The 22,885-nt window shown below is 33.5% G+C and overlaps 1 protein-coding gene across 1 annotated transcript in view; it reads left to right on the forward strand.

Moving 5' to 3' along the window:
* The window catches only part of FAF1 (Fas associated factor 1), a 183,376-nt gene that overhangs the window by 122,201 nt on the left and 38,290 nt on the right, over positions 1-22,885 (forward strand). The window contains exons 13-15 of the mRNA XM_015810912.1: positions 5,902-6,056; positions 19,134-19,270; positions 20,809-20,897. Of these exons, the coding sequence (XP_015666398.1) occupies positions 5,902-6,056; positions 19,134-19,270; positions 20,809-20,897 (381 nt within the window). The remainder of the gene's footprint in view (positions 1-5,901; positions 6,057-19,133; positions 19,271-20,808; positions 20,898-22,885) is intronic.

The following is a 22,885-nucleotide window of genomic DNA, read 5'->3' on the forward strand; positions in this document are numbered from 1 at the left end:
CACATGGACAAAAACAAACTATGCATGCATTTCCCTCTCATGAGGGAGAACATTCAAAAGCCTGGGGAAAGAATTAAACATGTCTTATTTTATATAATTAGTATAATTCATTCTGATTGCAGATCCAGTGGATGCATCAAATAAGCTTGCTTGTTGGTTTCTTTAAATGGAAATGTCTATAGAGATTCTCAGTCATCCAGTTTAGTTATCCCAAAGATGCTTTTTCACAAGGCAACTGAACTTTCTTGCTTTTCTTTGAAAACATTTTGCTTCTCATCCAAGAAGCTTCTTCAGCTCTAACTGGATGGTGGGGAATGGAAAGATTTATACTCCTTGCAGACAGCTATTCATTTGCATTCTTTTAGTAAGTCGTTAATGCTACCTGGAGGCTTATCTGGCCTTCAGGCTCACCTGAGTAGTGCAAATGTGTGTGGAGCCTTCTCAAAACTGTTAAAAGGACTATGTTGTAGACTGGAGGTAGATGATGTCATATCCCTCTCCCTCTGTTGAGAGAGGGCTGTTCAGTTTTGACATAGATGGCCTCTTTGACCCTTCTTTCAAACCAGCGGTCCTCCCTGTCCAAAATGTGGACTTTGCTGTCTTTGAAAGAGTGGCTTTTATCTCTTAAATGCAGATGGACTGCTGACTCTTGTCCTGATGGGTTTGTTCTCCTATGTTGTGCCATACGTTTATGAAGTTGTTGTTTCGTTTCTCCAGTGTACAGATCTGCACATGGCTCACTGCATTGTACTGCATATACCACATATGTGCACACTTCAAACCTACTCTTGTCCACCCCAAGGATAAAACACCCAGACACAAACTGAGCAACGTGGTATACGCAGTACAATTATTTTGGAATTCCTAGAAACCATAGTACATTGGCTTGTAGAACTAAGTGTCCTTGACAAGTTGAGAAACACAGCATGAAAAGAGAAAAGAAGTACCCCGTATCTTTCCAACATGTGAATTCTTCAGCCTGTACTTTTAGGCTGTGTTGCATTAAGCTAGAAAGAACAATTAAGTGGCCTTTGTAACCTTCATATGTAGGTAGAAATTTTCATAGTAGATAGAATGGATGTGCACACACAAACAAATTTTTATAAAAATTCACATATGATTTTTAGAATTGCTAAAAATTGGTGGCTTCATTATAGTGGGAAAAAAATATTCAGGCTATTTTTTTCTTCCATTCAACTGAGACCAGTGGTTAGTGGATTATAATTCCATTACGCAACTTTAACTGTTAAGTGCTGGTTGTTTCTTTTAAATGCATGTGGAAAATGTTGTCCATTCATACAAGTATTTAAATCTTGTTTGTTCTTAAATAAACCTTGACTATAGGTTTTGTTGTTTGACATTGTTTTGGTGCCTTTGAGTCACTATTTGACTCTTGCCTGGATAAGTCCCTGAAGTTATCTTGGTAACATTTCAGGAGTGGTTTACCATGGTCTCCTTCCTACGGTCGAGAGAGGTTGACTGTACCAAGATCAACAAGTTGGCTTTGAGTCTAAGGTGGAATTAGAACACATGGTCTCCAGGTTTTTAGTCTGGTGCCTTAACCGCTACACCAAACTGGCTCTTTAGTATAATTTAGAGTATATGAAATATTATCTCAATCTTGAATCATTTTCTTAAGAGGAAGGAATACCGGTAAGATATGCCAAAACAACATGGGGTTCTGTATAGTAGAGTCATTCTGCTGGCAAATGTATTTGTTGTTAGAATGGATTCATTCTTTCCTACTGCAAGGCTCCAGAACAGATCTGAGGATATGATGAAGGATGTGGAGAGTGAAGGAAAGTTCCAATACATTTGCAGAAGCTGGACTATAGATGTAGCTTCTGATACATAGGTCAAACCTGTGGATACAGGATATTTAGCAGGCATGTATAATTACCCTATAACTCTTACATAGTTAAATAAAAAGTATATACTTGTATACCCATAGTTTAAAATTAATGTGCCCCAAACATGCTGAAAGTGAATTTTCAAGCTATATATAATATCTAATTTTATAATATTTTTTTCCAAACACTATCATTTTGCTAAAATGTATGTTGACCAAATAATGTTTCATCATCATATGCTGTATTATTGCATTTTTCTGCTTTTTTTAAAGCTGGTAGAACCAATATAGCTGCATTTTATAAGATAAAAACGCATTACTCTTAATTACAGCACACACTATTTCTAGCTAGATGTGCTAAATTGGCTTCTTAAAATTAAAGGACAACATCTAGTTTTCTGTATCAAATCTACTTCAAGGGAAGTCTCCTTTTTCAAAAATAAACATATGCTGGAGATTTTACAAAAATGTTGACAAAATGTTGATTCTAACCTCTGACTTTTCTCATTATTCTTTCGAATGCACTCTCAAATGAAATTTGCTAAATGCCTCCCCCCAAGCTCCCCCCAAAACAGGCATGTTTTAATTTCTCCCATCCGAAGCCCACTAGGGTTGGTTTTTTTTTAATAGACATGTAGAAGCTAAAGTTCTCCAAATAGTTACAATTGTTCCAAGTAACACTTTTAATAGAAAATATCCTTTTAAGTAATCTTGTTACCTCACTTCCCCTCACAGAAGAAGATCTAAAGGAGCAAAGCTCCTATTATCCTAATACTTTAAGAGATTTTCACCGAAAGGCTTCAGTAACAGAATAGGCAGCCTGTCCAGAACCCCTCCTCATTCTGACTTATGGTCCTTTTCTAGTTTTTATTATTTCATTGCTTTTCCAAAACAGTTTGGTTTTGTGAAGACCATGCAATTCCTTTGTAAAATGCATTGGAGACAGCTATTTAGATGTCAAACTTATCTGGATGTTTTCATGAAATCAGTTGGAAGAGCAATAGATCCAGGCAGATAACACACATAGGTTCTGTTAGGAAGCGTAAAGATTTGAATTACTATGTTACATATAGAGGTTTTACATAGGAATATTACTATTGAAAATCCAGGTTTGTAGGTTTGATTTGTTACTAGTCATAGGGAATAGTAATTATCCTACAGAGCATTTTGGGGAATTTCTATACCATCTTTGAATGGAATCAACTTTTATAGGAGAGCCGGTTTCTTTTTTCTCCCATATGTAGCAAGGACAAATGCAACCAACTGCAATTATCATTGGCAAAATTAAACTATGTGAATCTGCTAGTTCCACATATGTAGTTGTTAAAAGTTTTTATAAATTTCCCTGTTTACATGTGCTATAAGTGTAAACCTGCCTTGTTTTCTACTATTTGGTCCCAACTTATAGCTTTAAACTGTACTTATTTTGGAAGGTTAGTTCACATGGACTCTTATATTTAACAGTTTCATGGGGTTGTTTCTTTGGGACGAAAGGAGTTTCTCAAGAGTTTTTTTTTTCCTGTCTCTCTGCTTTCAGTGAAAAGAGGAGAGCAAAGCCATCCGCTTACCACAAAGCAGTCCCACCACAAAGGAAAGATTAAGGGTTTAGGGAGAGGTCAATGTGGGTTTTTCTCTAACTAAACACTTTCCTAAAGTTTCCTTGTGGAAAAATAATGAAGTCATCTAAGAGTTTTTAAAGAATTTTTATTTCTTTTTCACCGTCTGCATTCGCTTGTCTTCTCAGCATGGATGTTTAATCTTTCTAGGCTTTGTGAATTGGCCCAAATGAATAAATGGCGAGCTGTCTCTCTAGGAGCTAGCGGCTTATTCTAAGGCCCTAATCACTGAGTAAACACATCTTTGCCCTCCCTCTCTTACAACTGCTATATAATAGTGGAGATTCTAGCACAGTAACCTGGATATTGCAGGGATCCATGCTTTGAAATGCAGAATGGCTGATCCTCCAAAACAGACAGTGCCTGATCTTCTCCTGCCTCTTTCTTCTTTTTTAAATTAAATATCACCACAGAGATGCTGTTTTATTGCCTGATATTGTGCATTAGTGCCCTGGATTTTCAAGTTTAGTTTCAGTCAACATTGTTGGCTGCACTTATATGGAACTGTGCATGTTAGGCTTATTGGTGGCCTTTTCTGAAGTATGTATACTTTGGAATAACTTTTTAAATTAAAGGAGACAAACATTAATGTAATGTCTAATCTCTTTTCCAAAGTCTATGTTCAAATGATTCCATACTTTTAAAAATAGATCTTAGAATTTTCCCAAACTCTTTTTTTTAACATTGATTGAAAAGAAATCATTCATTACAAATTAACTTTCCATGTATTTATTTGTCATGTATTAACTTTCCATGTATTTATTTATTTTTGGATAAAGATAGCCATAGCTTGCATATAGTTCATAGAAGTATTTTTAAGCTGGACATGCCTAGTGCCATTTTTTCCAATAACCCATTACATGCTTTTTCTCAATATGCTATATTACAAGCAAATTCACATTCCAAATTCCAAAGTAGTTTACTATTTACATTATTATTGGGAAAAATATTATGGAAGATTGATTATATATCCATGATAAAGAGACATGTTAAGAAATTGGGGTATTTTTATATACAGGAGTAGGTTTACTGAGAAGAACAAATTTTACTTCTATCAGAATATGTTGATTCTGTGCTGGTCATGGCAAAAAAAACCTTCTTTTTCACAGAACTTTGAACCTTGTTAAAATAATCTATGCTTCTCATGGCAATTCCCTTATTATAAGGTACATTATCTTCTCCGATGGTATTTCAGTTCTAACTTTGAAAATTGAAAATTAGAATGGTTCAAGTAAAAAAAAGGCAGGGTAGTACTTTATGTGAACTTGTATATTAATATTTGTTTGTTTGTTTGTTTGTTTATTTAATGTTACATGTATAAGTCTTCGCTTCTCCAGTTCTAGCCAAAAAAAACCAAACATACTCCTTCCAACATTTTCCTTGAGTTTATTTTCTGATATTATTATTTTCCCTGATATTATTTTTTTCTTCTTTTTTGTATTTGATATTTATTTTAGTGTAATTTATTTAGTGTAGTTCAGAGCAAATTTGATGGTTTGTTATAATTATACTCCCTTGGAAGTTATGTAAATTATTCTATTTACTAGTAATATATTGTGTAAATTAATTATAATTATACAGCCATAGAAAGTTATGAGATAAAAAGACTTAAATTTAATCAACCAGGAAACAAATATGCGAATAGGATTAGCAAGACTGCTGTTTCCATAGAGCTATGACAAAAATGCATGTGGTTGGTAAATATGAGAAAGATTTGATGAAAAGATTACATTATATGTGTATTAAGGCACACACTATTAGAATTAAGTAGAACTGTATATTATATGAAATATAAGGCTGCCACTGACTATAGCATTCCTTTGTTGAATTATTCCCCCTACTTAAAGGCTGATAAAATTATGCCTTGTTATCAGTCAGACAATACTTGCAGCAAATGTGATTAGCACTTAATATATTAATAATCGTAAGGAAATATAATCATGTTTTCATTTCGTAATACAAACAAAAAAATTGTTAATGTAAGAATAAAGTTCTACAAATAGGTTTCATTTAATCTACTTCCTCAGTAATTCCACCAGGAACAACTGTTTTGTGATAGCTTTGCCTATATTAGTATTTTTCAATCTCATCAGCTTTAACACATGTAGACCAATACCTAGAATTCCTCAATCAGCATGAGTTTAAGGCCACATCTTAGATTGAGAAACCCTGGTTTATACCAACTTTCCCCAACCTCCTTTCTTAGTCTTCAACTGCCAGAATCTCTAGGCAGCAGGTAATGGTTATAACTCTTCTGAAGGGAATTTATATTGTATAAGGATAGTCTATATATGAAGACTGAAATACAGTGAAGTATGTTCTACTGAAATTCAAATACATACTTGATTAGATGTAAGACATGAATTACATTTATATTGTGAAAATTATGGGAAATTATTTCCGTCTTTATCCTAATACTGATTTTATGTTTTACAGAGAAAGCTTCTTGCTGTCTACCTCCACCAGGATGAAAGTGTGCTGACTAATGTATTCTGCTCTCAAATGCTTTGTGCTGAATCTATTGTTTCCTACCTGAGTCAAAACTTTATAACATGGGCATGGGATATGACAAAAGAAGCAAATCGAGCAAGGTAAGTTGAAATGGATTATTTTTAAAACCTGAGAAATTTGGTACCTTTGCTTAAGATGAAACTAAATACTACATGAGCAGAACTCTACTTTCAGGACAAAAATATTGTTTACCTCAATACAAACCCTACTATCTCCTTCACAGTTTTCTAGAATGTCTTCCAACGTTATAGAATAGATTTGAATGTACATAAGGATGGGGGAGGAGAAAAAATTCACTGAGTAGAAAAGAGGAATAATTTCATGAAATTTCAACTGTATTCTAAAGTCTTTAGATTTTCAAGCAAAATAGTCAACTATTTTAGAGTTCTAAGACTTTTTATAATACAATCAGGCCCATACTTTCATTTGTTAGAAATAATTCGTATGATTATTCAAGTTTGAAGTAATACCAAGAATTTTGTTTATGTATACATATGTTCCTTTTGTTCATCAATTTAAAGCAATGTTTTAATGGTCTACTTTTGAGGTGGTATTTATATTTGTCCTAATTGTACAATGAATTATTTTCAAGCAGTGAGCTCTCAGAATACATCATCCCTTGTCAACTTCTTTCACCTTCTGTTCTTCCATCATTCTTCCAGACCAATCTTTTCCATCTCTCAGCAGGAACTAGCAGATGGGAAAACAGGAGAAATGAAGGGACTTATGAAAGAAATGGGAGTATCCTGGATGCAATCTCTCTTGGTGCCATAGAACTTTTAAGAAGTATAATCAGCATCTATATTCAGAAAATGAGTTCACAGATGGTTTAGAGGGGAGAAACAGCTTCCTGTGGAAAAGAGTGTAATGATCCATAGCATTGTAATATGGGGACTTAGTGAAGAAAGGACTTGCAAAATTTTGTCTAGAGGGGCATCTGTCAGATGCATGGAGGTCATTGCCTCTTCAGTCACCCTAAGGAGATATGTGGGTTCTCTATTAACATAGATGTGCAAGTTTACTACAACATTAGATATACAAACATTCATGCACCAGTGACTAGCTAGAAATAACTTATAGTACCGTACACAAATAGTTTAATCAATATAGCAAGTGAAATTTAGCCTCACAAAGGTTTTTTTGGCCTAAAAATTGATTTAACTTGATCCATTTGACTTTCAACAAAATAATAAAGCTTTATATAATAAATGCTTTAATATTCTCTTGAGATGATACAAAGACCTTTCATTGTATATAAAATCTCACCTGGCAATTCATTCTTTCAAAACATTCATCATAATACATGAAATATGCATATTGAAACATTCCTCATAATATTATTTAATAATGTTGTCTGAACTTTGATTTTACATAGGTATCATAGTTTTTTTATGATTAGTGAACTTTTAGTTTTTATTCACTTAAAAAGTTCATTTCACATTGTAAATGATAACTGTAATTTAATATATACGGTGTGGCTTAAAAGATATTTTCACTTTCCCATTAGAGTCTTTATTTTCATTTCAACTCACTCTACATAGCAAACTTTCCAAATTAAGATTAAAATATGTAGTGTTTCTGCATAATAGTTCACAAACTTACACATTTTAACTTTAATTTTGGTTGAGATTAAGCGGCATTCATTTGTTTTTATTACCATTAAAGTAAATGTAGTCTCAAAGGTAGTTATGAATGGAGCAACTATGGGTTTTTTTCAATGGAACAAAATATGTGGGCAAGAGATTGGATTAATCTTATACTATTGCCATTTACAAGAAATGGGGAGTCCCCTGCTTTCCTTTCATCCCACAACTTGCTGTGGATGGAAACCCTATTTCTAAACCATCTGCAGTGGCTAAGTTCAGTTGATGACCTGCTGTTATATTGTTCTAGTCTCTTTTTAATTCTCTGGTTTCTTTTATTTTACAGTCGCAAAAAATTGTGGTATACTCTCGTCTAAAAAACTATGTCTGAGGGAGGGTTTTTTTTATGACTGACAATAAGCAGCATGTCAAAGCTTTGTTGTGTTTTACTTAAGATCTGTTAAGTAGCACAACTTTGATACACTAGTTACAAGAGTTTACAGGTTACTGCGATACCTGTGGTGACCAAAGCAACAGAAGCTGCTTAGTAGAAAGAGTTTGTACAGCTGGGTCTTATTAACTCCTTATGACACTTTTAGAAATGCTAAATAAAGAGCTTGCTTAGGGCTGCACAGCTATTTTCAGCAGCTCTAGAACCCTGATTGAAAAATATGGTAAGATGCTTAAGTCTACATTTTTTGGTTTTACTATCATATAAGAGAATAAATAATTGTACATAAAGTATATTTATACATAATAATGAGATCGTCTTTATGTTACAGAGCGTTCAAATGGCCTAGGGAAGAATGGCTGGCAATGGACAAAATACTTTATCACAAAAGATATGAAAGATATAATCAGTATAAATCTGATATTTAAACTTGTACATTTAAATCCACAAACTTTCAGCTAAGATAGTGGGGTTGACTTTTTTATGTTCAATATTCAATAGTTTGGAAAGAAGAAATGTGAACAACTTCCTTCCTACAAACTTCTTCCAGTCCACTTATCTTAAGCTTGAAGCACTGCATTTGATAAAAGTCAATAAAAATTGAACCCTTAAAATATGGGGACAACATTCCAAGTTCCAGTAATCAACCTCTTTTGGATGAGGCTGAATCTGTCTGAAAGATCAGGAATAAAAGTTCTTCTAGATTCATTGTTGCCGTTCAAAGCTAAAGTGGCCATACTAGCTCAGACTCTTTTGCCAAATTTTCTGACCTTGAAGTTTCCAATAGTTTCTGAACCAGAAGTAGTTTAGTTCACATTTACATATTTTTAACATAATATATCTTCTTAGTCCAGGTACCATTAATTTTCCTTATGTTACATGCTTTTGAAGGTGACTCTGAAATTGAATGCAGTCTAGATCAGTCAGCTAGATGCTCATATACCTGCCCAGATATTAAGATCTTCTGAAGGGCCTGTCCTTTACATCCTGTAGTTGAGAGCTATAAATTACATGAGGTCTCAAGAGAGAGCCTTTTCATCCATTGTTTGGAACATCTTTCTTCTGGAGGCTGAGATGACTGCCGAGCTGCTTTCATTTCAGAAGCAAGCTCAGATTCAAACACATACATTGAATGTTGCTGTATTTTTTATTGCTCATTAGTTCTGCTGATGATTATACTAGTTAACTAGTGTTCTTAAAAATGTTTTATATTGATTTGGATTCTTCACAGAAGTCCTTCAGTAACTGAATAAAACTCACAATCAAAAGCTTCCTGTTCATCCAGGCTTTTTCAAGTTGTTTGCAGTTTGGGTATTGCTTTTGGCTAGTTTTTAAACAGTTTTTTAAAATCACTTTAATCGTTTTAATAATTAGATGAAAAGGGCAGATACATATTTAATGCTAAATAGTAATTGTAATCCATTTAAGGGAGCCTTGGATATTGTTATTAATACTATAAATAGCTATTTTTACCATTATTAATATTAATAAAGGTAAAGGTAAATTTTCCCCCATCCAGTCATATCCAATTCTAGGGGGCAGTGTTCATCTCCATTTCTTAGCCAAGGAAGTCAGCATTGTCCGAAAATACTTTTGATGGTCATGTGGCCAGCATGACTATGCATGGAACTCGGTTACCTAACTGGTACCTATTTATCTACTTGCATTTGCATGCTATCAAACTGCTAGGTGGGCAGCAGGTGGGGTGAGGATGGGAGTTAATTCCATCATGGAGCGCTCAGGTCTCGAATCCGGGCTGTCAGCTTTCCAGGTGACAAACTCAGTGTCTTTTACCATTGAGCCATCACGCCCCTCCTATTAATGTTAATACTTTTAGTCTACTAATACACAACGTTACGTTTGAAGCACTATCTTCCCCCAAAAAAGATGTGGCTCAGGAACAGCTGACACTATTTCCCTTCACCTTTGTGCCATCTTGATCTAGCCAAAGGTATACATACAATGTAACAAATGAGCAATATACATGAAATAGTTATTTGTATTTTGAAAGCTAACAAATGTAGCCTGGCAAATTATCATCAGTACTGTATTCTTTTGCTTAAAATGTATTGTTGCAAAATTAACATACTTTTTTTGATAAATCATTATAGGAATTTCATTTTACAGTTGTAGGACATAATCTATTCTTAGCACCTGCAGCCTACATGAGAAACACTGTTCATAGCATGATGAAATACATGCCAAGGCATACCTGGAGAGAGCATAAGCAAAAAAAATACTTCTCAATTTGCAAAAAAATAATATCAATACTTCACCTCTCCACTATAATGAACTCACACACCCTCCCTTTACTATTCCTAAATATTTGTAAAATGTATTATTTCCATCTCATAGGATGGCCTTCACATTGGTACATCTGAATATTATACCATCAGTAGTACTTTTGGGCAGATTCAGTGCTGTTCCCTATCAAGAACATTCATGTATCTGCTCTGACTCTGAAATTAATAGAATAGAATAGAATAGAATAGAATAGAATAGAATAGAATAGAATAGAATAGAATAGAATAGAATAGAATAATAACTTTATTGTTGCTTTAAATGTACACTAATCAGCATACATTAAAATGAGATTTCGTTGCAAACAGCTCTCAAAGGGTAACCACCTCCAATATACACTGCATAAACATGACATTAATTAATTAATTAATTAATTAATTAATTAATTATGCACATACCCACACACATATGTGGCCCAGAAAAACAACACAGTCTAGTTCAGATGTATACATATACATGGTGAGAAAAAGGAATCTTGCGAGTTTAATTGAAATAGTAGCATACATACTTCAGAATTGCCCTAGCTACCATCTCCCTACTTATTACAAACTACCAGACCATTCTCAAATAACAATCATGCATAACTATTAAATGACCAGAATGGGGAAGTCTCTAGAATTATAGTCACATTTTAAAATATAGTAATGACAATTAGAAGTTTCTGAACTTGATCTCTCTCCCAGGTGTTTATGCTTAGGCATAAATAGGTATTTAATAAAAAAATACCTATTATTTTATTTTATTGTTTTATTTTTATTTTGTGTGTTTATATTGGATCTACAATTGTATATTTTAATAAAGTGAAACTAAAAGGCACAGCTATTTTAAGAAATCACAGGCAGAGGGAGACATTTATTGGCATGTTTAACTGTTTCTGATGTTTATATACTTAGTATAACAACTGGGCAAGGTTTTTTATTGTTTATTAGGCTTACATTCTATTTTTTCTCTGCAAAAGCTCAAGACAGTATAAATGGAATTAGCCTTCATTTTTTCCTCATAGCAGTAACCTTCTGAGGTAAATTTGGCTCACCAGTGAGCTCTATAATCAAGTAGCAAATTAAAACTGGATCTCCCCAGTCTTAGAACAGTGCTTTGACCACTGCATACCATGCAACAACTGTTTTAAGCATTACCCATCCAACTTCATTTCTTGAGGTTTCTAAGAGAATGAAAACATTAAATAAAAACATCTCGTACAGGAAAAGCTACGGCTCTTCACATAGTAGTCCTTGTTTTGGACTTTTTGTGAGAAAGCTACCAAGAATTAGTTTTATTTTGTCAATGATTTTCAAAGTCCTGTCTCATTTTACTTTCAAAAGGAAAAGAGTTTAAGTACCTAAGGTCAGGAATCTAATTAATGTTTGTCTTAAATAAGAAAGATACACCAACAGCAGGCAAGTTTGTGTACGTCTTATTTTGAAGAGGAGGCAAAAAAGGGAACCCTCCTGTTTCTTGATTATATGTGACCTGTTCATTTTCTCATTTTCTCCTTTGCTTTTGATTTTAGCAGTGGTCTTAACAGAATGTCAAGATCAATTTGCAGCATGGTTAAACTCAAGGTTTGCATTCTGCCATCAGCAATTGTTTCCACAAACAATGCTGTGCGTTCTTGTAACTTCAGAAGCTTTTAGAAAGATCATGGCAAGGGCAGCATCTAATGACTTTATTAGTATAGGGTTTCAAAACAGGTTCATAAATTGATCATATCTGTTTGTCATCTAGTCATAATTACTGAGTAGCATTGTTGAGGATTGTACTTGTGAATGGTTTTCCAGTAGCAAAACATCAAGAACAAAGGAGCAGGATGGAAGGTGATTATCTCTTCATATAACCTTTCTTCCAATAATGCATGAATTGTTAGTAAGATGATGTCTATTGAACAAGGACATCAATAAGTATGCTTTGAGATGATAGCTTGCTGTATGTTTTGAATATGTTTTACAAGGAGATAGGGGCCTTCAAAACTAAGGCATGGCAGTTGTGATGGATTAACTAAAGATCTTTCTGTATTATAATTACACATACAAGTATATAATCTTCCCTTCTCCATTCAGCTTTCAAGTTTGCAGTTTGTCTTTCCATATCACGTAGAGAATATGCAGCATTGCAGCAGTGAAAAATAGAATTTATTTTAAAATGCAAAAGAAATTGTAGATTCATTTTGTATGAAATGAAATTGTATGATTCATTTCTCTGAATCATATTAAATAACACTATAAAATTGATTTTTAAATTTCTATCCTCTTGTCCACATGTGGTAGTTAAGTAAACCATGTGGTTGTTAAGAAAATCCAGCATATCCAATGGGTGGGTTTTGCTGTTTTCTGCCAGAAAATGGCAAAAACTGTCACAAGTCACAGTCATGTGACCACGAAACATTGCAACCAGTTGTAAATGCAAGCTAATTGCCAAGTACCCCAATTGCAATCATGTGACTGTGGTATGTGAATGAAGCAGTTGTAACTTTGAGGGCAGATCATAAATAGCTGTTTTGAAGTCTGTCATATAGTTTAATCAGAATAGTTTCAACACAGATAGTTTTTATTTTTAAAAGTTAATAAAGCTGTATGTGTTTTAAGTGTAAATAAAGTATGTGCAATCTTACCTCTACCAGGACATCAAAAGGAAACTTATTAAGGTATTATTAGATGATTGATCAGGTTGTGGATGAGAACCTATTGTTGCTTTGTAAAAGGCTGATGCAGCTGAAAACTCCTAGCATCTTCCCTACATCATTTCCATCAATTACCTAAATATCTAAATAAGATGCTATGGTGATACACTGGGCTAAAATATTCTAGAACTGATGGGAAATTATAAGACACAGATATGTTTGTTTATTATAACAATTGATATCGTATCACTTATATATCGCTGATTCCAGATAGATTTATGATGGTTTACTAATCGGTACAGATATGCCCCAAGTTACAGGAGCTAATGGAGATGGCGAGAAGTTCAGATCTATCACATGAATAACTAACTGGGGACAATAGAAAACAAAGTACAGTTAGTCCTAGATTTACAACCACAATTGGGATCAGAATTTTTGTTGCTTAGCAAGGTGGTTGTTAAGTGAGTCATGCCCGATTTTATGACCTATTTTGTCATAGTTGTTAAGCAAATTGCTGAAGTTGTTAAGTGAAACATCATTAAATCTGACTTCCCCCGTTGACTTTGCTTGTTGGAAGCAGCTGGGAGGGTCGTAGATGATGATCACATGACCCTAGGGTGCTGCAATCATCCTGAATACATGCTGGTTGTAAATGTCCAAATTTTGATTATGTGACCATGAGGATACTGCAACGGTTGTAATGGCGAGGACAAATTGTGACTCAATTTTTTTCTGTGTTGTTGTAACTTCGAATAGTCACTAACTGAATGGTTATAAATTGAGGATTACCTGTACTCCTTTTTATTAAGCTGTGACTTTTCCCATTTTGCTTGCCCAAATGAAAAGGTCAACTCATAATTCTCATATTTTGGGTTATGAAACAATCTAACAAAAGGCATACCATTACTGTAATGTTTGATAATTACCTTGAGCCTAATTTATGCATTAATCTTCTCCTTTTGTTACTTCCAATCCCTTTCCTGCTATGCAAGTAAACACTGAGTAATTAAGTGCTACTGTCATAAGCATTTTTAAAAGAAGTATCTGTTTGAATTCCATTCCCAGCTGCACGATAATAGCATGAAAATATATGATAATTGTAAGCTGATGCTCAGAATAGAAACTTTAACATAAACACCAAATGTCCAGTACCAACATATGATAACTATGTATAAAAAATAATACATAAAGTAATCTTTGTTTCACTTATGTGGACCAATAGCCTTACGTTATTCTAATCCATCAGTTTTGGTTGAGGTTGCTCTGCAAGTTATCTAATAAAGGCTGACTTTGGTGACAAACTCCAAATAATGGAAATTTAAGCATTTTTAAAGAACCTTCTAAACAACGATTGAGTGCTACTGATCAGTTATTTACACATAGAAGAATATAGCAAGAAATGTTTCAAGAACCCAGTCAAAAATAACAATTGTCTTCAAAGAAAGGCAGGGCTAAGTGGATGGCATGTAGAATTGGCTAAGATAGTCACGTCATGAATAAATAAAATATAGCTTCCAGTTCTACATTTAAAATTTAAATATTAATAGCATAAAATGTTATTTCTTTATTCACATTTTAATGAAACATATTGACTTTGCATAGTATAAAATTAATCATATTAAATAGATGTTGGATAAGTTTTAATATTCAACAAGTATTCTTTTACTTTGGAAAAACACTACAGTAAATTTACCATAAATAGGTATAGAAATAAGTTTCACCATTTCTTGGCTCATGTTTAAAGAGCACTAGGGCTCTTCTTCAAATATTTGGTTTGCTAAATTGGATTTGGTCACATCAAATAGGTATTTTCAAACTTCTATAAAAATTTAAAAGTTTCTTTTTGAGTATAAATCATATAATTTATCTAAATAGTCTACTGAGAGCATGGCATATATAACTTAGCAATTAGTTTGATGAGGATGACTTCTTGAGACAATTTCCTGAGAAATCAAAATAAGGATGACACAGATCCATTGTGGATGGCACAAAGCTTCCAGAGTCCAACTCACCCTAGATTCGGAAGTGAACTTGCTAAATATTTCCCAATAAAATCAGAAGACCTTTCATCCCACTTTGTGGTTTCCACATACCAGTAATGGCCAACTAGCACATGTAGGACATCATCATGTAATTACTCTAACCTTTGAACTGTTTATTAACCACATCTGATTATTTACTAAAAAGTTAGTAACTTCCATATTAAGATGACATATTTTATTTAAATAAAACCAATAACACAAAATTGACTCAATTTTGTTCTCGAACTTTAATAGTTGTCAGAATCATATTCACTTTGGAATCAAGGATTTTTATTTATCATTCTAGATTTCTGAATCGTAGATAGTTTTTTTTATTAATAATATGAAAATTAAGTGTTGTGATTCTGCTTTGGATGTTGATATCAAATGCTTTTCATCCTGTGACATTTTAATGCCGTTTGTCTTTTCAGATAGATTTACCTTCTAAAGCATGGGACAAAAAGGCTTATGCTCATCAGGTAGTTTTCAGATCAGTTGTTACCTAAAATATTATCCTAAGGCATAAGAAAATACACGATTTAAGTTGCCTTTCATGAACATAATTAAGAATTAATAAGCCTCTGCTAGTGGCTAGTCCTCAGAATTTCCACTGTTTTGCCTTTTGTGACCTGTGTTATTAAAAGTCCATTATTTTTACAGACTTTATTAAATTGGATCTTATTAAAGCATTCTATATTTGCATTTGGTCTTTCATAATTCATTATTATTATGACATTTACTTTTTACCATCAGATCTGAAAACATATCATAAGCTACCCTTTTCTCTTGAAAGAAATGCTAATTTCAAACAGTCCTCTAATGGAAGTGAAAAGCTTTATCAGTTTTTTCATTTATTCAAGATCGTGTTAAGAATACTAATGTCAGACTTCAGTATGATAATGGATGAAAGCTTTTTTTGTCAAAAGCTTAGAATTAGTGTTTTTCAGAACATACTAGTAAGTATGAAAGTGAAGGGAACTAGTACAATCTTCAAAAACATGACTCCTTGATATGTATTACTTCTTTCACTAATTAATTACTGAAAGTTATATTAACATATTTTATATGCAAGCTGTTCATCTACAACTTTTGGTGTGTGTGTGTGTGTTATCTTTTACAATGAACTTCTGAAATGTTATGCTATTGATTCTTGCCAAAGAGTTCAATCTTCAGTACCCATCCTTATGGACCTCAAAATCATCATATCTATCAGAGTATAACTTAGAGGAGAGAGAAAAAAAATCCTCTTGCATTACTAGTGAAATATAGTAATGGTTTTAATCTCCATTTGATTCTTATGAGGCATTTTTGGAACAGATTTCAAACAGTGCCTCAAGATTTAAGTATATAATCTTTACCAAAAATGGTATTACTTCCTGTGTAGGAAGGAAAAACTTTACACTAAAGATTTCCAATTTTTACCCCTCAGTCCAGTCCCTATTTAATAGCTTTACTCAGGATCCAGGGCCATACAGTAATAATCCTTAATAGGTTAGGTTTTTTTGATCCAAACTAGCTTAGCTATGGCTTTTGGCCTTTTGAAATTTAACTTGGTGCCAGTGCCACTTCCTTGGGCATGGGAGTTGTGCAAATAGTTTAAACTGGAGTTCAAAAAGTGGATTCAAGAATCACACAATCGTTAATGCTAGAATTGGCATGTATGAGTTTAGTGATTTTTCTCCTCCTTTCAAAATGAGTCATCTGAGGAGATGGCATGATGATGCATCCTGTTCAACATCTGAAGATACCAAATTAAGCTTTGCTTTTAGCCTTGTACTTTTCTCCACTGTGGTATCATTTTGCTTTTGCACATAAAGAAATAACTATTTTAATTTAGTGGGGTCATCTTAATTTATTGAAATATCAATTGATTTTTGCATTGTTGCTGCTCCTGTTATAATAGTAAAGTGTGGGATTCAGAATTAGGAATCAACAGAATGCCAAAAATAGTGGAGGGCTGTTGCCCAAGTAAGAAACTTTCCTTTAAAAAAGAGAGGCGGATATATTTTCCTAATAATATGGATCTGTTGTTTTGATTACTGTCCTCCATCTCTTTTGGTTTGAATTTTAAGAATAAACCAGAAAAGACATTGAGAGCATTTTGTATTTTTTGTTAATGCAGCGCTAGTAATAAAAAGCAGTGAAATATTATTCATCTATCTCTATCCCATTAATTTTCCAAGTTTATAGAAACATAGAGCCTATTTGGGCCATCAAGCCCAACCCCTCTAATTGGTACAAGAATCCAAATAAAAGCATTTTTGACAGGTAATTGTCTGACTACATTCTAATTAGGAAAGGGAATTACCTCCTTCAGTAATCTGAGTTTCACGTTGCTTTTACCAATAGAAGTTTTTTTTTCTTTTTTTGGTTTCATTTACCAATATCTTTAATTTAATACAGGTAGTCCTTGACTTATAACAGTTTGTTTAGTGACTGCTCAAAGTTACAACAGCACTGAAAAAAGTGATTTATGACCATTGCAGCAGCCCCATGGTCATACGATTTACATTCGGAAGCTTGGCAAGTGGTTCATATTTATGATGGTTGCAGTGTACCAGGGTCATGTGATTCCCTTTTGCAACCTTCTGACAAGCAAAGTCGATGGGGAAGCCAGATTCACTTAACAACCGTGTCACTAATTTAACAACTACAGTGACTCACTTAACAAACATGGCAAGAAAAGTCATAAAATGGGACAAAACTCACTTAATAAATTTCTCACTTAGCAACATAAATTTTGGGCTCAATTACGGTCGTAAGTTGAGGACTACCTGTATCATTATTCAGTATCCTACTCTCTGGAATGATAGAGAGCAGGTGCTCACCTTCTTGCCTATGATACCCTTCAGCTATCTGAAAATTTCCTTCAAGCCATCTTTTCTCAGTTCTCAGTCTTTCCCTCTCTCTCCTCATAAAACCAATCTCAGTGTATTTTTCTAAATAATCTTACAAACCTGTTACCCAGAAATGTAGACAATACTTGAAGCACTGTATACTAATCAATGCAAAATATAGTATATTTCCCATATTTGGAAACTGTTACAATGGCACAACATAACATTTCTTCTTTTTTAGCAGCTGCATCACATCACTAATTCATATTCAGTTTGTGATCCAAGGTATTTTTAGTACCCAGGAATTCCACTTTCTATATTTCTGCATTTTTCTGTTTCCTGAGTGTATAAATTTACATTTATCTCTATTAAATTTCATTCTGTTATTTTCAACTCATTCCTCTAACCTAATAATATCAACTTGAATTTTGTTTTGGTCTTCTAGAATATCGGCTGTCCTGCCCTGTTTCATGTCAACTGCAAATATGATAACCATTTCGTGGTTATCCCATCAGAATTGGGTGCTCTGTCAAAGCATAGTTGAAAACAATATATGTACTTAGTATTTGCACAGTCTACTAAGGAAGTTATCAAATAAAAAAGGGATCTTTGGTTTGGAAAGACTTATTATTTTTACAAATATAATAATTGAATAAGCTTCAAATGAGCTACAAATATTCTTCATTAATCATTGAATAATCTCTAGATGATTGGCATCTAATATTGTAATTGATTTCAAGTTGGTTATCCATCAATAGTTTTATGATAAGCTGTAGAAGTTTCTCATGAATTGACTAATTTTTGTTTTCCTTGGTTTATGTTATGGTTCTATTTTGTTTCCTTCTATCATTTGAAGGTGAAGATTTTCAGCAATGTAAGTTAAGAATTGACAGAAGGATTATACTAATCCACTAGGTCTCAGTTGTATCTAACTATTAAATCTGGGAGCATAATTGGTACAGAGCTATGACTGTTCCGCCAAAGAATGTAACAAAATTTAGATGTTAAGTGAAAAATATAAAGAAGATAGCATGGCTTAATAAAATAGGTACGGTGCAGCATTGAAAAAAAGAAAGGATGGAGATGGATGATGCCTAGGGATAGTAGTAAGATTAGGAGAATCCGTGGAAAATAGTCTGCGGTATAAAAAGAGAAAAAAGTGGGGGCTGCTGTTAACAACAAATGAAGTCCTGTATTTTCTTGAAAGTAAGCTACAATGTACTGCATATATTTTTGCTGTGAAATTATGGAAGTTATAAGACATGTATATATATATATTTTCAAAATTAAATGAATAAGGTACATTTATTTATACAAACTTTTCATTGAAATATTCCTATTTTTCAGATTTCTAACAATGTGCACAAGACACTTTGGCAGTGTTGTAGCCCAAACTATTCGGACTCAGAAGACAGATCAGTTTCCATTGTTCCTTATTATTATGGGAAAACGATCGTCAAATGAAGTGTTGAATGTAATACAAGGTACAGTCTGTATATTCTGCTTGATGCACGTTTTGTGTTGAAACTTTGAACTGCATTTGCATCAATTACACTTGTATTCAAGTATATAAATTCTCCTGGAATATAATTTATATTCTTATATTAACAAAGTAGTGCAGATAAAATGAAAAATTGGTGAATGTATTTTATGCATCTGATCAAAACTAATGTAGCATGGTAATGTATGAAAGCTTACAAGCTTTAAGCTTGTAAAGTTTACACTTTATGGTGCTGCTCAACAAAAAAAATAAGAAAAATTGGCAAATGTTATACTGTAGCTGAATTTTAGAAGTAGGTCTCAGGATTAATCGTAGTTACCTGGAGAAGTTACTATGTCACATTCAAAAACGTACCCTCTTGTTCTAGTAACTTGAGTGTGAGTAAGGAACTTCACCTCCCAAACTTATTCTCCCCTTCTCGCCTTTTCTCCCTCTCCTTCTCCCTCTCTCCCATTAGGAAGAAAGCACACACAAAGAGTGGGGATAGCTAACCCTTTGTAATTGGCCTCACTCTCATAAAAATAACTGTATGAGTATTCATAGCTCTATAGATATTTCATTGATATTCATTGATTTTTAAAATATATCAGATGTGCCTGCAGGATCTCTACTATCCCTATGTTGAAACTCCAAAAAGATCCAGAAATAATTGAAGGGAAAAACTAGACTTATATTCAATCAGTCAGTTTGATGTTTTGTAATATAATATCTATAGTTTTCTCTTGATCTCTTGATATTTACTTATAAATCACTTACATTTTACAATACTTTTCTAGCAACTGGAATGTTGAAACTTAGTAGTAATGTACTTCCATATTCTCCACTGAAAACTGAATATTGCTATATTGATGGATTAAAATCACAGTGAAAAGTATTGCAGAGGTTGAAACCAAGATTCATATGCAGTGGAATAGAGCTGTTGAATGTCTTTATGTATTTCAAATCTCCTTACATTAGCAATGTAATCAAGAAGTAATAAGCCAACAAATAGTGTCCAGTTAAGGGGGAAATGGGCTGTTCATTGTTATATATGTTAGCAATCTTTGAATCAATGAATGACAGAGGTTATTCTGAGGGCTATTAATTGTAAATGTTAGTATTTAAACTCAACACAAATATCAAAAATAGATATGTCAAAAGATCTTGTGATAATATCTAGAGACATACTATGAATTTTTATGACAGTTTGAAACAAAATGTTTAAAAATAAAAATCTCCTTCTTTCCTCCTTATTTAACCCTAATTTGAAATCCTGACTTGGCTATTATTGCTGAAATAAAGATGAAATAGAAATTACAATCAATCTAACTTTTTCATTTAGATTCACATTCACAACTTGAAACTTTCCGAAACTTTAAAACATAAATTAAATGACACTAAAATAAAACTAATTGCATTTTCTTTTTGTGACTTATGAAAAAAATCTTAAGATGTTATTTTTGGATTATTTCTAAAATAATTTTCTGAGTTTTTAAAATAACTTTAATATTATGAAGGTCAACTGTCCTTCTTTGTTGCTAGGAAACACAACAGTGGATGAGTTAATGATGAGGCTGATGGCTGCAATGGAGATCTTCAGTGCTCAACAGCAAGAAGACATAAAAGATGAGGTGAGACCTGGACATCACTACAGACAGCTATTGAATTTAGAGTAAGGGCCTTCCTAGACAATTAAGAATGCTGGATTCTATATTTGTGCTGTTATCTGTATTAGCACTAATTCAGTATCAATTGCATATAGTGTAATTGATGTTAAGAAAAATAGAATGGCTTCATTTTTAATATTTATTTAAAGAAGACGTTTGGAAGGTTGTTCCTATATAAGTGAAAGAAACTCACAATGACAAAATAATTTATTCTGTCCATCAGAATAGAAATGCTATCCATCAGATCATTCTAAGAATACTGCTCTGCCTCCATGTAAGATTTGAGAGATAGGTAAAATGAGATCAAGATTTACATTTACTTTTTCTGCAATATCTCCATATTTATCACATGTAATATGTAAAAATTTATCACAAGTTTCATAGTCTTTCAAATGTAAATATTGTTTTGAATATTGAAAAAATGAGCAATCCTTGCAGGAAGGAAAGAATTTGTAAAACAATATTAGGAAACTTTACATTTATTGTAGTAGAAAAATTATCTGAAAATACCAACTATGAACTCAACTCATATTCTTTGAATGAAAACTTGTTGAAACATCTAATTGTTTTGATGAGCATTGCTATTTTTTTGGCAAATTTTTAAATGGAAAAAGTATACTTTGCCAATTAAATATATGTTACTGGGATAATTACCTTACTAATTAAGCATCTAAAATTAAAAGTTTCTTACTACTATCCATTAACAATAAGGTGAGACTTAATTTACAGGAACCCATACAAGATTGATCATTGCCTGGGTCAACAATACACTAGATGTCGGAGTTCCTGGACATCTGGTGACAAATGGAGTACAGGACTCAGGACTGTGGGCTAAGGAACTAGGGCCACCAAGTGTAGGTCTACTAGAAGAAAAGTTGTTTACCCATTGCAAATATACAAAGACTGAAAACAAAGAATGCTATTGAAAAATTGAATGAACTGTTATTACAAATCAAGTCCCAATGAGAAGAGGATTTCTGAAGACAATGCACAGTTCTGGAAAGAACAACATCTAGAATCAGAAATAACAGAACAGAGGCTAGTAGATCAACACTTTTATAATACAAAACAAAATATTCACAGAAGAAGAATTGGAAGAACTGCAAAAGATCTACTGAAGCCTCACCAGAAGTAACTCACACTGTAGAGACAAACCATGGGGAGTTGGTAGTAGATGAAACTAGCATAGCTATTCATTCCCAAACAAGTCACTGTTTCCTCTGCCTTCTCCTCAGAAAGAACAAATCCCTCTAATTAAAAAGCAAAAAAAATGAGCATCTAGAACAGCACAAAAACAGAAGAATAATCTTGCCTGCATTGAAGCTTGTTTCAAAGCTAGCACAAGTATTAAAATATTGTAATATGAAATATAAGCACCAGGTCACTGCAAGAAACAAATCAACTAATACATAGCACAGCTACATTTAAAACTGAATATCTTGGATGCAAAATCAACAACAACAAAAAAAAACCAGTGTACCACCAAAATGGAAGATCAGATTGAAAATAAGATCAGCTTGTTAAGATCAGATGCAAGCAACCTAGAATAATTGAAGGAGAAAAAAATTGATCAATACCTGATCAAGAAGTATTACCTAAAGCAGGGGTGTCAAACTGGTGGCCCGCGGGCCAGATGCATCACGTACTGGCCATGCCCACCCCAGCTCCGCAAAGGCAAAAAACATCACAATACGTCACGTGATGCAATCGAGTTTGACACCCGTGACCTAAAGGAAAGGAAATCAAGGAAGCACTAAAGGAGGCGGTGGTGAGGCCCCTCCTGAAGAAGCCTTCCCTGGATCCAGATGTATTGGCTAACTATCGCCCAGTCTCCAACCTTCGCTTTGTGGCGAAGGTTGTTGAGAGTGTGGTTGCACAGCAATTCCCTCGGCACCTGGAGGAAACAGTCTATCTGGACCCCCTCCAGTCGGGCTTCAGGCCGGGATACAGCA

This window comes from Protobothrops mucrosquamatus, unplaced genomic scaffold, assembly GCF_001527695.2.
Source record: "Protobothrops mucrosquamatus isolate PMUCROS unplaced genomic scaffold, P.Mucros_1.0 scaffold24, whole genome shotgun sequence".
NCBI lineage: Eukaryota > Metazoa > Chordata > Lepidosauria > Squamata > Viperidae > Protobothrops > Protobothrops mucrosquamatus.